This window comes from Caloenas nicobarica, chromosome 1 (assembly GCF_036013445.1).
Source record: "Caloenas nicobarica isolate bCalNic1 chromosome 1, bCalNic1.hap1, whole genome shotgun sequence".
Lineage (NCBI taxonomy): Eukaryota > Metazoa > Chordata > Aves > Columbiformes > Columbidae > Caloenas > Caloenas nicobarica.
The window spans coordinates 88591650-88605529 of record NC_088245.1 but is presented as its reverse complement, the minus strand read 5'-3'; the positions used below and the strand labels follow the sequence as shown (position 1 = coordinate 88605529).

At 40.0% G+C, this 13880-nt stretch overlaps 1 protein-coding gene across 1 annotated transcript in view; it reads right to left on the bottom strand.

Annotated features, from left to right (window-relative positions):
• Window positions 1–844: 844 nt before the first annotated feature.
• Window positions 845–13880, bottom strand: part of MAN1A2 (mannosidase alpha class 1A member 2) — a 150321-nt gene continuing 137285 nt past the window's right edge. The window contains exons 12-13 of the mRNA XM_065634556.1: window positions 9418–9533; window positions 845–5593 (exon numbers count right to left, since the gene is read on the bottom strand). Coding sequence (XP_065490628.1) covers window positions 5461–5593; window positions 9418–9533 — 249 coding nt within the window. The 3' untranslated portion in view covers window positions 845–5460. The remainder of the gene's footprint in view (window positions 5594–9417; window positions 9534–13880) is intronic.

Below are 13880 nucleotides of genomic sequence, written 5' to 3'. Positions count from 1 at the left end.
GACAGGACACACAGGATGGCAGTCACGGCACGCCACGAGAAGAAGGTACCACGTATAAGCAATATGGGTGATGTCAGACAGTAGGGATTATCTACAGTTAACATCAGCGAGAGAGCAAATCTGGTTATTCACTTGCTGTACTGCAAAACAGAGAGCTATAGCAGCAATTCCAGTGACTTTAAAGGCGCAGGGGGAAAATAGACTCAGTCAAAGCAATTTCCTCACATGGATTTCCCTGTGAACAACATTTAAACAATTACAAACTTCTTCCTTTTCACAGAGGGATGGATGGACAGACTTAACTGGCCAACTCGCTGGCTATTTAGTCTCAAGAAAAGCTGAGGTTTTAAGGTGGTATCTTAAGAAACATAAGTTTATTTAGTAGCATTGCTTGTCTGCCTCCCCCTTTACCCTCACCGCTAAGAATTTCTGAACTTTTTAGCCACTTTCACACAAACTTAACAAAAGGGTAGAAAACTCAAATTTTTGTGAGATTGGGTGGCTTTCACAACAGCACACTGAAACAGGCTCAAACTGTTGTACGTTTAGCTACATCTTGAGAAAAATTTGAGCACTACAGTGACCTGTAGAAGCAAGCAAAGGGTACAGGGGTTTAATTTTACAAGAGGGGGTCTTGATACATGTTTAATTTGACAAAGTCCCTAGTTGAACTGCAGGGGAAAGAAAAGCTGCAGCACCACCAAGCCTATGAAATAGGATCAGCTTCACAGTCCAGTGCTACAGGAGGTTGTAGTGGAGGCAAAGGACACAAAATGCATCTTTTTCACTTAAAGACATTCTTTATTCAATCTTTTTTATATACAATATTATTTTAATCTGTAAAAAGTACGTATGCAGGATCCCAGGTCAGAGGCAGAAGGTTTCCACATCAGAAGACTGACTTTTGCCCTTTTATTATTTTGGAGGAAAAATAATCTGTCAGTTTTAGACAAAGCAAGAATAAAGGCAGAATGCAACTCCCAACTTCCACCAAGCGATTAGGATTAAAGGCAACAATTCACCATAACAAGTCAGGCTGTCTCCTTCGACTTCGGTGGTTCCCAGCTTTTCTGAGCAATTACAGAGCAGTTTGTTAGAAGGGGCTGACAGCTGAAGCAGCTAGTGCTTATCATCTCTGCTACAGTTGTATGCACGTAACTTGCAAAAGAGCTTGGGTTTCCTCTTTGTGTGGCAATTCAAACTCGAGTCAGAAGGCTGTTTCTCAAAATTCAAGGAGTGAAAGAGGGATGTCTTATCAGGGTGAACAAATCTCTGAACTACCGTGTAGATCAAGAGCTTGCTTTCATTTTTCTCTGGTAACAAGAAGCCCGTTTCTTATTTGTCCCCTTAGAAACATAGACTAGACTTACTAGTATACAGAACAGGTTCAATTTGCTAAAAGCCTGTTACTACAGCCCTGAGATGTAAACTACCTCACCATTTTCTGTGGATACCAGGTTATGTTGATCTTTCAGTTTTAATGCTATTAACCACTTCTCCATTCAAACTAGGGAGAGTCACATTACGAAGGTTTGTAATATTTTCCTCAGGTATAGAAGAGAGGATTGCAAATAACAGCCTGACAGGGCATTGCTTTGCTGTAAATCTACACAGAGGGCAGACCTTTTAATCCTATAGGATGGTATTACAAGGAGTATGTATTCTCACTTTTCAGAACCTGGATATTCAACACCCAAATCTTGTAAAATGCTGTGTGAGAATATGTCAGTGACTGGGAGGCAGAAGACAGCCATCCACAACTTCAGAGTACAGAGCTAAAGGAGCCTCGAAGGTGTGGACTGGCAGAGGGGACTACCGGCTCTTCCGTTTACTCCAGGGTACTTACTATTGTCCGTACTTTTCTTAAGCATTCAGTTGTACAGACCACACTGTGCAGCAAAATGAATACCCAGGATATCATTCAAGGGTTTTGTTTTTGTTTAGAGGACAAAGCTAAGAAGTTGACTTCTTGACTGCAGGAGACACACAGCCTCAGGGCGGTCAACGCAAGCTGCAAAGATCTGGCTGCTTTGAAAAGTCAAGCTGTAAGTGTTAGGAAAAAAATGTCCTGCTGGTAGATCCTGACCAACAGGCAAGCTTGAGGCTTGGATAAGGAAAAGAACTGAACATCCTTGTTTTGACTGCATGCAAACAGGAAATAGACAACTCTGGGATTTCCAGGCTCTTGCCCAAATCCAGTGTGCCAAAAATGTACATGATTTTCTGTTCTTTATTTCATCCTGTAAGAGGAGAGGATATTGTAGAAATTGCTAAAATGGGACAGCTACTTAAAGAAAATGAGGATTGTTTTGTTAGAGAATACAGTGCAAGACTCAGAAACAACTAGGACTAAAAAGTCATTTTGTGCTTAAATTTACACTCTTATCTTCATGAAAGTATGCAAGACAGCAGCAACAGAATGAAAATGGAAATATTCTACTGTACCTTATGTACCCAGAGGGAAAACAGTCTGAACTTCGGGTTGCACATAACACTGTTCTGCAGATCAGAACCTACTTCTCTGTGAAGGACTCAGAACGAGGGCACATCACTTCAGTCAGAAGTTTCAATTGGTTATTATGCACCCACCTCGCTCAGAACCCCTTACCTCCAAACTCAGCTTGCTCTAAGAAATCTCAGGATGGAGAGATTCACAAATGATACAGCAATTAGTCCATAAAATGCATTATTTTTGATAGACTATGCACAGCAGTAGCTCCTGGAGGACAAGGATAGTTTGTATTTTAAACAGTGATAAGAGTAGAAACTGACAGCTGTTGGGGTAACTGGAAAACAAGAAACAAGTGTCCTTTATTTGGTACCTGCTGCTTGTCTACACAAAGAAGAAATAGCAGTACTGTACAACTGCTTGGAGAAGAATACCATCCCATAACATGAAATGGCTTAGGTCCTCAATTCAAGCATTCTTGTGGCAGTGAGTTAACCCATTTGGATTCATGGAGGAATTAAGTTGAAGGGTCGCTCCTTAATTCACAAGAGGGGGGTGAAAGAGCAGCAAACAATGATAAAAGTTTGCTGTTTCTGGGACTCCAGAATTCTGTCCTTGACCTTTCCCTGAACAGACTGGCAGCCATTCTACATCTGCGTTTACCAGGAGTTATACGGAGATAGATATATTGGGTGGAAAGTGCCTTTTTTTTTTTTTTTTTTAAATCCCAGAATAGTCTGCTTTTCCTCTTTCTCCTTTATACCCAGAGAGATTTAGGAGAACAAGGCAACTGAGTACAGTTTTAAACTAATAACGGTTCTCATGGGACGGCAAAAATTTTGAAAGCACAACATATCTGAACTTCAGAAAATGGAAAATGTCTAGTTCTTCAGTAACTCCCTGAACACTAATTAGAAAAATAAATTAATGTGGGACCAGGAAGAAGAATCCATTTATTAAGCTAATTCTAATTTTAAATAAAGAATTACTTGAATCGGTATTTTTTACTATATCAATTACTTTATCAATTCTCAAATTATTTTTAGGATACTGCTGCAAATTACAGTAACTAAGTAACTGGTATTAAGGTAAAAACATTGAGATTGGAGTTTTTTCCAAGCTCTATGAACTCCTCCTCTTAAACGAAAGTAACTATCTGGAAAAAAGCATCTGATAGCATTTTTTTCTTAGATCATGTGATGATCTATGTTTCTAAGTTAGTGTCAAAGATGAGCAAAGAAAAATTTTAGGGGGAAAATTCTACTATAATGTACAGTCAGATATCAGATGGAGGAAAAAGCTTTTCTATATAAATCTTCATATATGTGTGTTTTTTGAAGGGGAGAAACAGCACTCACTCCTGTTAGATCTGATGCTATGCTGCTGTAGCTCACTGAAGAGTTCTTCCACTCCAGTAGGAAAACACAATAAAGATTTTTTAAAGACTCAACTCACTAATAAGGAGGAAAAGGAGCACTTCACAGCTCTTTTAAAGCAAAGGGGCCAGTCACCATGACAAAAGGATTTTAGAGCTATAAAGGGGAATAAAAAGAATAATTTGAGCTGTAAGGATTTCTGGAGCAACAGTAGAAAAAAAGATATTGAGGTATACTTGAAAAGATGAAACTTCCTTTAGCAAATAAGTGAAGACTGAAGCAGACTCCATTTAAATGATACTGACCAGCCCAGCCTAGGAGTAGTGAGAAAAACAAAACAAAACCACAAAAAACCAAACCAAACCCAAATAAACAACAAACCAAACCATGCAGGTAACAGCATCTCATTTCTTATAAACTAATGGAAGAAGAGACCCTTCAGTTTCTTTTTCCACTCATCTGTAAGAGATGTTGTTTCCAAAGAAGATCATGTTGGCTTTGTGCTAGAACACAGAGAAGAAAAAGAGTTCTGTAAACTAAATCAAAGGCAGTCTGGGGCTTCTGTCATGCACATACCTGCAAAGAAGGTTCCATGAAAGCATCCAAAGAACGAAATTTAACTTTTAGAAAAGATCCTGATTGTGTGGAAAAATATAAAGCAACAAACTCCTGCTGCTTAACTCAAGGTGAGCATTTTTAAGTGCCATATACTGTATCCTGTTATATAAATTACGAGAGACTGTTTTTCTCATGTTGTCATCTCTGTTTATTTAGCTAAAATGACCAGGAATAATAAGAGAATGCTTTTTTTCATACGACAAGATTTGTGAGGAAGGGAAACGTAGGCTCCTTCCTACCACTGCAATATGCTCCAGACTCTGTGACTGTAGCTTGCCAAATGAACTAAGCCCATGTTGCTGACAGTGAACCACAAACCAAATGCTTACTGATTGCTTTTCGGATGTAAGAATACAACACAGATCTTTAAGCATCATTTAGGAAAGGGAAAATGAGGAGGAAATAGTTTTTATAGTTTTGAGGTTTGTTTTGATGTTTTAGAGGCCCTGAGAATGGCTGCCAGTCTGGACAAACAGATGCTCCTTATAAAATTCGGATAGGTACACAATAAAAATTCAAATCCTGATGCTGCTGGTGCAGTGATGTTGCTTTTGTTGTTGCTTTGTTCATGCCACCATCAAACAAAAAAAGGAAAAATAAAATCTAGTTATTTGGAACCCACCCGATCTGAAGAAGTGGCTGATGCATTGTTCCTTGCAACAGCCAACAGCAGCAAGTTCCTCTCCCTGGATGGGAAAGAAGCCTCTTCTTCCTTATGCTGCTGTGTTTATATTAAACATTAGATCCCATGCCTTGCTAGGGTTCAAAGCGCATGAAGTCTCTGTCCTGCAAATACCACACTAATGTATTTTGGTCATGTATAAAACAGATTTTTTTTTTTTTTCAGTTTTAACTTATCTATATGTTGAAGAGCTTTGTTTCTCACGCCGGCATTTGCTTGACTCAGAGGTCTAGTTTTATCAAGCGTCTGTCTCATCTCCTGCTTAAAGTCTCAAGTGGTTCATGTAAACAAATCAGAGCTGAAAACAGTCTCTTTTCCTCTTCATAGAGCTGCTTTTATCGATATGCAGGATTTCCTGACAGTGTGGTGTTGGCTAAATGTAAAACAGGCAGAGGATGAGCTTCTGTGTTAAAAACCCAGTTGTCTAGTGGTAGAAGGTCATCATTGGAGAAGAGCAGATACAAATACCTAGATATCAAGATAGAGAGGAAAAATGGTGGGTATTAAAGCAGAGCAACAGGCAGGAAGGGGCAACACAGCAGCTTCAGGTCCCACCAGTCAGCAGCTAAACCTATAAACAAGTTACTTTTTTCATATACTACCCACACAATCCTCCCTATTATAATGATCTGAAAAGTCATTGTTACCATGATCAAGCCTTTTAACAAAAAGTTGTTGTAAAGACAGCATTTTAATCTCTCCAAGTAACTTTTGCTTTTCAAGACTCCCTTCAAAGACTTGCAATGTAAGACAAACAACAAGATACCAAGCACAAGGATTTTGAGGACAGGGGAACATAGAAGAACTTGGCAAAAAATTCTTCTTAACAGAGTGAACCCTCTTAAATCCAAATCAAAGATTTTGAGAAAGCAAAAGAGAAGCCATTAAGCCATATCAGATATCTGACTTGTCATCATTGTGCTGAAAACTGGTTCACCTTCTGGCAGGAGGAAATGGGCCAATATATTGTGCAGAGGGGGTTAATAAATGTTGTACATCATAAAACAATGCAGAGCAAACGAAGCATGCAACAAAGTTAAGGTTTCTGGACATACATGGAAGAAGAGTATTTCTTGGTCCTTTTTTTCTTAATATACACTTTTGAATGTGGCTGTGCTATACTTTCTAGGAGATATGGGTGGCAAGGATCTTTGTCAAGGCCTTGAAACTGAGTTGCTAAAATTCAAACAGCATTTCCCTTCTTCCAGCAAACCTGACTGTGCAAGTGTAACCTCATGGGTGTCCAGGTCCTTTGAGCTTCTCCATCGGCTCCCTTTCCTGCCATCCAGCAAACGACGGGTCTTGCAGTGTGTGACAAGGAAGGGGTGTCATTCCTGCTGGTGGGCTCTGTCACATCCAGAATGTGCACGCACCTTGTTCTGCCTTTGCCCTGGCTGCTGTTACTTCGCTCTCTCAATCAGACACTGGTAGTGTCGACTGTGCAGTCATGTGTCGCTGCCTCATCATTCTCCCATTGCCTTTATTTGCTGGTTGTATCCACAGCAAAGCCGCGACAGTAAAGCTCTACTTTTTCTTCCCTTCCCCACCAATTAGCTGTTTACAGATAACAATTTCTTGCTGAGATGATTCAGTTTTCTCCCACATGTCTAGTCTCTTTCTCTACATTTTTTCATTTGTCTTTAAAGCATCATGCCTTTACTTTCCTCCTTACTTTCTCCCTCTGCAGCTCTCCAAACTCTTTCACCACAGCAGCAATGTTTCATCTTACTCAAATTCACCTTCCTCATTTGATTAACGCTTTTCCTTTGAATAACTTAAGGAACCTACTTCTACATCTTGCTCCTTCCCCATCAGCAGCTACCTTCTTGGCACTCATACTGCTCAAACGCTCATAATTTGCTGAGTATCTTTGAGAAACCAAAAGTATCTGAGCAGCAACAATGCATATTTGGGAGAGGTATAAATTTTGAATTTGAGGGGAATGAAGATGCAGAAGTTATCATCAATAGCAGAAAAGATCACAGCAGGCATACTGTAACACACATTTTATGCCTCTCTTCTGAGGCACATCTTCATTTTTCTCATGGCATCACACCCAACCCTTCTGTCTCCATTTTCATACCCATTTGAACTATCCTGACCTGATGTTCTGTATTTTATCTCAAGGCGATACCAGCTTCTGGTTTGGCTCTGCCAATCGCATCAACATCAAATATTTAATATCCAGCTCTCCAATTAAACTTCGTTTTGTCCCACAAGCAGGAAATGATCCAAACCAAAAGCCAATAAATATTTCTGAGTTCTTCCCTAGAACTGCCTTCTTTTGCAATGCTTGCAAGACAGTACATCCAGTGAATTTTCAGATCTCCTTGTGATTATTTATGATGCAGACAGGATTCTGGCGATACTTCAAAGGTCAGCCTTGTCACCACGGAAGTCCCTTAGGAGCAGATTTCATTCTCTGATTTGGCTTTTATAGGCAGATCAATCACATAAGATCAGCTCCTGGGGAGGTATTGTTTCTCTGACTGGACCTGTTTGAAGCTGCTGCCTCTCTCTCTGGGAGTACAGCTTTTAGGCTCCAGAAAATGAACTCGAAAGAGTAACTGAAATAAAACTAATTAAGACAACAGAGAAAGCAGCAGTGGCTGACTTTATAATTGTAACACAGGGAAACAAAGTATTGTGGCTATGTAGAGGCGTCTGGTAAGGAGCCAGCAGAAGGACAGAATGGCCATACTCTTCACTTACATGTGATGAACTTGGAGCCCCTTCTTGCCAGTGAAAACACCTTGTCTTGCCTGAAGCACCTCTACTGCCACTGTCAGGACCTGCTTTCTCCCTGCTGCATTTTGAGCTCCCAGTACCCAAAATCAATCTTCACATACATTAGCTATAGCTAAAACCTGAAAATTTGATATTGCCAATACTGTAAACTCTGCTGTTGTACAGAAACCCTGTTTATTCTGCAAAGCCTGCATGACATGCTAGACTGCCAAATGGTTATAACTTTTTTTGTCATATCACTGGGTTGTAAAGACAGAAAGGGCAAGTTAATTAGTCTTTGTTGCTGACAGGTTTATGCAACAACATATGTATCATCCCTTCCATCATACGGTGGCAGAAAGTGGCACGGATATGTAAAAGCAGAGGCAACAACTAAGTCTACTAATAGCTGCTCTGGACTCATTCACATTGCCAGCAATGGCTTCTGTCTATAGATTTAATCAAATAAAACATTCTCCAAACTGTTATTCAGGAAAAACAAGGCGGGGGGAGGGAGGAGGCAATATAGCCAACTTTCCTTCCAAAAACACGCAATTCACAAGGTTTCAGGAAGGTAACCAATACAGGAATCTTGGTAGGTTTCAATGTCAGAACTGTATTATCAAATTTGTTGATGTAACCTATCAAGAAAATTGTCACACATTAGAAGACATTACTTCACAGGCAAAATCACAGAGTGATCACAACCGTGTAACAAAAGAGTGCTCTTGATAGCTGGTTTGTGTCAATGATGAAGGAGATGAGTAGCCATGACACGCCAGCTCGGTTTTAAAAAATGGATCTCTTAATAAAATCTCCATAACATATTCAAATCTTTATACTAGTTTTTCTCGTTGTTATGGCATAGAGGTTATGGCATATTCTAGTATAGCATTTTTTTGTTATCAATTAAAAAGAAACATGGTGGAAGACCAATGACTTTGAGCATTTTACCTTGAACCAATATGGAACAGAATGCATTAGCTTCTACAGGATAGACTACGGGTGTCCTGCTGATGTGACTGAATTTAAAATATTTTAGGATGTAAGAGATTATAAAATATGCCTGATATTCTTCCTTACAACAAAAAGCATTGTAGAAAAATATGCTGTGGGATAAATACAGAAAAATCATCCAAGGTCACAATGGACTTTGGGTCCATACATTTACTCCTTTCCACTGACACACACAGAGAAACAGGTTCTACAGTATCAAAGTATGGCACATACACTGACTTGACATGTCTTATACAAGTGTCTGAAAAAAAAAGTCTTTTGCAAAGGGAATTTCTTAAAAGGAGAGAATTTCTCCACTGCTCTGATGCCAGAAATCAAATAGAAGTCTTAAAAACTAAAGCTCTCTCAGCATAAGCTTCTTGTATGGCAAATTCCACTTTTATTTTCTGCTGGTAAAATGAGCTGATCTGGGACCCTAAAGCTGGGGAAAGAAAGCTCAAACCATAAACCACCCTGAGAAGACAACGGATTATTTGTTGAGTCACTGCATTCTTCTAGAATTTAGATGCTAGCTTTTACAGGAAGATGCAAGAGTAAAGAGAACTTACTTCAAAGTTTCAGCAAGGAAAAAGCTCTGCTGTACGTCGTCATATGTAGGAGATGAGGAATAGACATCCTTGACACCAGAAAAGCCACCACTGACTCGGCAATATTTGTCAATTGCCTGCAAAGAGGAAAGGAAAAGAAAAGGAGAATTTAATGGTAGAGCAAAATTTGGAAACATTAAAGGATCAGACTTGATCAACAAAGGATGTAGCTCTTTCCATGCTGCATTATTCTGTTGTGAATCTCCTCATCAGAATATGCTGCGGATGTTAACGGTTTACGCTGACCGAAAAAAAAAAAAGAAAAAAAAGAAAAAAGAAAAGGGACTGGATACATAGAGAAGTAAAATCCCTCCAGGGCTACTAACAATACCACATTTGGCAAACTGCTAGATGCTAAGAAAGTATTCTGGGGAAGAACAGTTTCTTTCCTGGGTATTTATCGTTGACTGATACTGATGGCAAGACATGGACTCTGCAGACTTTTGCCCTGAGCGGGTACAGCTTCTCATAGGTAACACTGAGTAGAACATCCATCAGTCAATCAAAGCAACATGTGTTATGAAGTGCGTAGGAAGACGACAGATGTCCCTGGATTTTGCAGCTGGAAGAGTCTGAAGAGTTACAGGAACTCTGTGACCAGTAGCTAGTCATAGGGACTTACTGAAAGTAGGAATAAAATACTGTTCTCATCTTTAGGGACTGTTGATTTCATCTTATAAACTCTTCTAGCTGCTGCGTTCTCCCCACATTTTCATCTTGTACATGTGCTCCTCTGTGTTTCCCCTTTACAGAGCTGAAACTCGAGTCAGCTAGTGTGCTGGACTGCAGAAGAGCTCTTTAAAGCATGAAGTTTAAATCCACAAACATTCTGTGCAGAAAGGTGCGAATGGATCCTTGATTCATGAATCACCCACCTAGGCAGCTCCAACACAGTACTGCAAAAAGCACAATGGAAGAGGAGGAGACTGAAAAGAACGAGTTAGTAGCTCAGAGCACCTCTTGCCCACGCTTTCATTATTCCACTCACATGCACGACCTTACAGCACACAAGGATATCAACCATTAAAACTGGCCCCAAAGAAACGACTCTGAAATGATTCATGGGTTATTTATGCTTCCCTGCCGCTTTGGCAGTGCTTCTGCAGCAGACACCAACTCTTTTAATAGATTCATGCAGGGACAGAAAAGGCACAGTGATGAAGGAAAATATTTTGCTCAGGATGTCTGTCATTACCAACTACTGAACGTAGCTACCTGCAGTTCAGTAATCTATGATTCAGCCCGTTAACCCGTATGAAGTTTCTCTCCACATGGTGCTTTAGGCCCAGATTTTCATTAATTCTGGTTTTTGCTAGTTATACTCAACAGAAGCTGAGGGAAGTCAAGGCAGGGGAGCAAATAAGTTTTGAATGATGTCCCTTTTTATGCAGAGAAAATAAATTCAATCAAAATTAACTCTTCAAGGTCCTTAGGATAGCCCTCACATACTAGAAATACTGGGAAACAAAGGAGAACTTTCCATTGAACATAAACATGAAGGAAAGTGAAAAGGCAAATGAACAAGGTACCTAGGACAGTAAGTCACAGCATATCAGGTACTAGAGCTAACCGCCTCCTAGTATACACTCTTACCCTGTGGAAATGTGAGGTTTTTCATGGACCAAAGAATAATCCAGACCGTAAAAAGCTCTTCTGAATTTTTGAAGACCAAGATTTTTAAAGAAGCAAGAGGAGAGACTGGCAAAAGGATGTACCTAGAATGGCTTATGCCAAGAAAGGTACTGTCTTTCTTGGCGAAATCTAATTCTCGCTGTAACTCCTTATCTGAAGTAGAGCTTTCTCCAAGTTCCGATGGAAACACTTTTTTGTTGGGACTTGAGCTTAAAAGGATAAAGTGTCTGGATGAATTATTTTCAGATTCTGTTCGTGGTGCAGGCAAAGGTTACACTGAGACTACTCACGTGTTGGGATTTGGGTTGACCAGGTTTTCTCTATAGTCTGGAAAGAACTCTTTGTCTGCATGCTCTTGCACACCACAAGTGATGCTAGCTATCACATGGCAGCCAACCAACCAACCAACCAACCACCACAACAAAACACCAAAAAAAACCCCCAAAAATGAAAAGAAAAAAATTGTTTGGCTGACTTCTGAAGAAATAATACATACGCTGTTTATGGAAACATTTGCCCATTTCTCCCCACAAGTCTTACAGCCTCTAGGCAGGTGTTATATGAATAAATGAGAGCCAAAGCACTTTTGCTTTGTAGGCAGGAAGTTGTCTCCTCTTGCCGCTATTCCCTTTTTTATAATACCGCAGAACACGACCTTGTCTCAGCTCTGGAGCATGGTAAGATGGTGGGAGGAAGCTCCAATGGTTACAATTCTGCCAGAATTTCCAGGATGTGAAGTCTGACCTTGTAGGTGGTTCCTCTGGTCAACAATCCAGTAACCCTGACACTGCATGCCACAGCTTGGACAGGAGATACTTGCTGGTGGTTGGGGCAAAATGAAAAGAAGGATCAAACAGTACCACTGTTAGGACATTGTCTCCTTCTTCCTCAAGAATTAAATCCCCAAGTCAGCCTAAGAAAACAACTTGTTTATTCTGGAGACTGCAGGTAATAGATACACAGCAGACAGTGTAATCTGGTGGTAACTAGGGCCCAAACAAAATGAGTTTCATGCACCCAGGCAGATAATCCTAAATCTAGACATAAAGGCTGTGTAACTGCAGAACCAAATTAGCCCAGAAAGTAGAGACACTTAAAAAAACTCAGTGGTCCCATGGGACAATCCAGTATGAGTTCCTGCTAGGATGTTGTGGCAGGTGCACACACAGGGACAGCAACCAGCAGCAGGGATATAATTTTACTTTTGCACAGGGCTGCGGTAAAGTCAAAACTGGAATGTGCAACTCTAGAATTCATTTTTTAAAAAGATAATGAACTGACATGGGTGCAGACATTTGGAGAAAATGCTTTACAGTGGGAGACAATACAATTTGTTTAGCATGTTTGTAGACTCAGTAGTAAGCTTATTACAATCCATGAAAACCCTTTGGAAAGAAAACATGCGGGAATAAAAGATATTTTAACACATTAGAGAAAGTAATAGGAAAATCCAATGATTGGCAGCTGAAACTAGACAAATTTAAATGGGAAATAAAGCATATATTTTTAACAGCACAAGTAATTCAACAATGGAACGAACTATCAAAAGAAGTGGATTTCCCAGTTCCATTTATTCAGATCAGAAGTAGAACAGAAGAATATGCAATAGTGTAATCTTGCCAAATACAAGTGTTTCGGTTAAAAAATGATGGAAAGCGAAATTTGAGGGCCTGTGACATACAGGGAGTTCAGAGTTGATCTGTGTTCTTTGGAACTAAGGTTGGAGGTGCCTCTAGACTGGACCCCAGCTCCCTCAGTTACTCTGAGCGTGTTTTTGTGATTACGTGTATGACTATTCTCAACTATGCCAACATGCTCATAAAAAATGTGCCAGTTTCTTCACCAGCTTACCTCCCAAAACACCTCTCTGTGGTGCTCACAGCTTTCAACCCATGAACTCCGAAACCCTGTTTCTTTCACCTTCAACCTACGCCTGGCTCCTGACTTTGCTTCACTAAGCAGAGAGCTATAGGTCTTTCCACTCCATCTTACCGTCAATCTTCCGTTTGCCTGGTTAGCCAGAACTTGAAGTCTTATATATTATTTTTACTGTAAGTAGAAACTCTGAATGAACTCTGCAGCTTCCCTGCTGCAATCCTGCTTAGTCAGATACGCAAGTCCTCGACTAACAGTTGCACCCTTCATTCAAACAGCTCAGATCAGTAATTGGCTTTACATTCCTATTGTGAGGTGGTGGCTCTCATTGCTTTCAAATAATTAGCCTAAAAAGGATTTTAGTCATTTTCTGTATTTATCCTGAATATCTTGCATGCATATTTCTGTAACACTTCAGCCAGCCCTCCAGCATACCATAATCCAATTAAGCTGGCCGAAAACAATTGAGATTGATGTTGTCTCTAGTGCTAAGTATAGTATTAGGGAGAATTAGCTTATTCATTTATTTAAATTAGGAAAGAGATAAAGATCCTGTCACAGAGATTTGGGATCACTGAGGAAATAAAACCTTCAACTTCCTGATTTTCCCCCCACAGACACTGGATCTGGAAAGATGTGGCAAAGCAGGCCTTGATCAAAGCACAATATCTGCACTAAAATGCCCAAGTTTTGTCCAAAAATTTAGATAATAAAGTCAAGAACAAGCTGCCAATGGTGAAATAGAAGAAAGTGCAGTACCAAGATCTGCCCACACACACACAATCCAGCCCTCTCTGCAAATTCCCTTTGATAAAAGGCAGAGAGAGATCTGAGCTGGAAGTGCTAAAGAAACTTAAGTAATGTGGTATACTTAAAAGCCAGGTGGCTCTGCAATGTATACTGGATCATATCTGAAG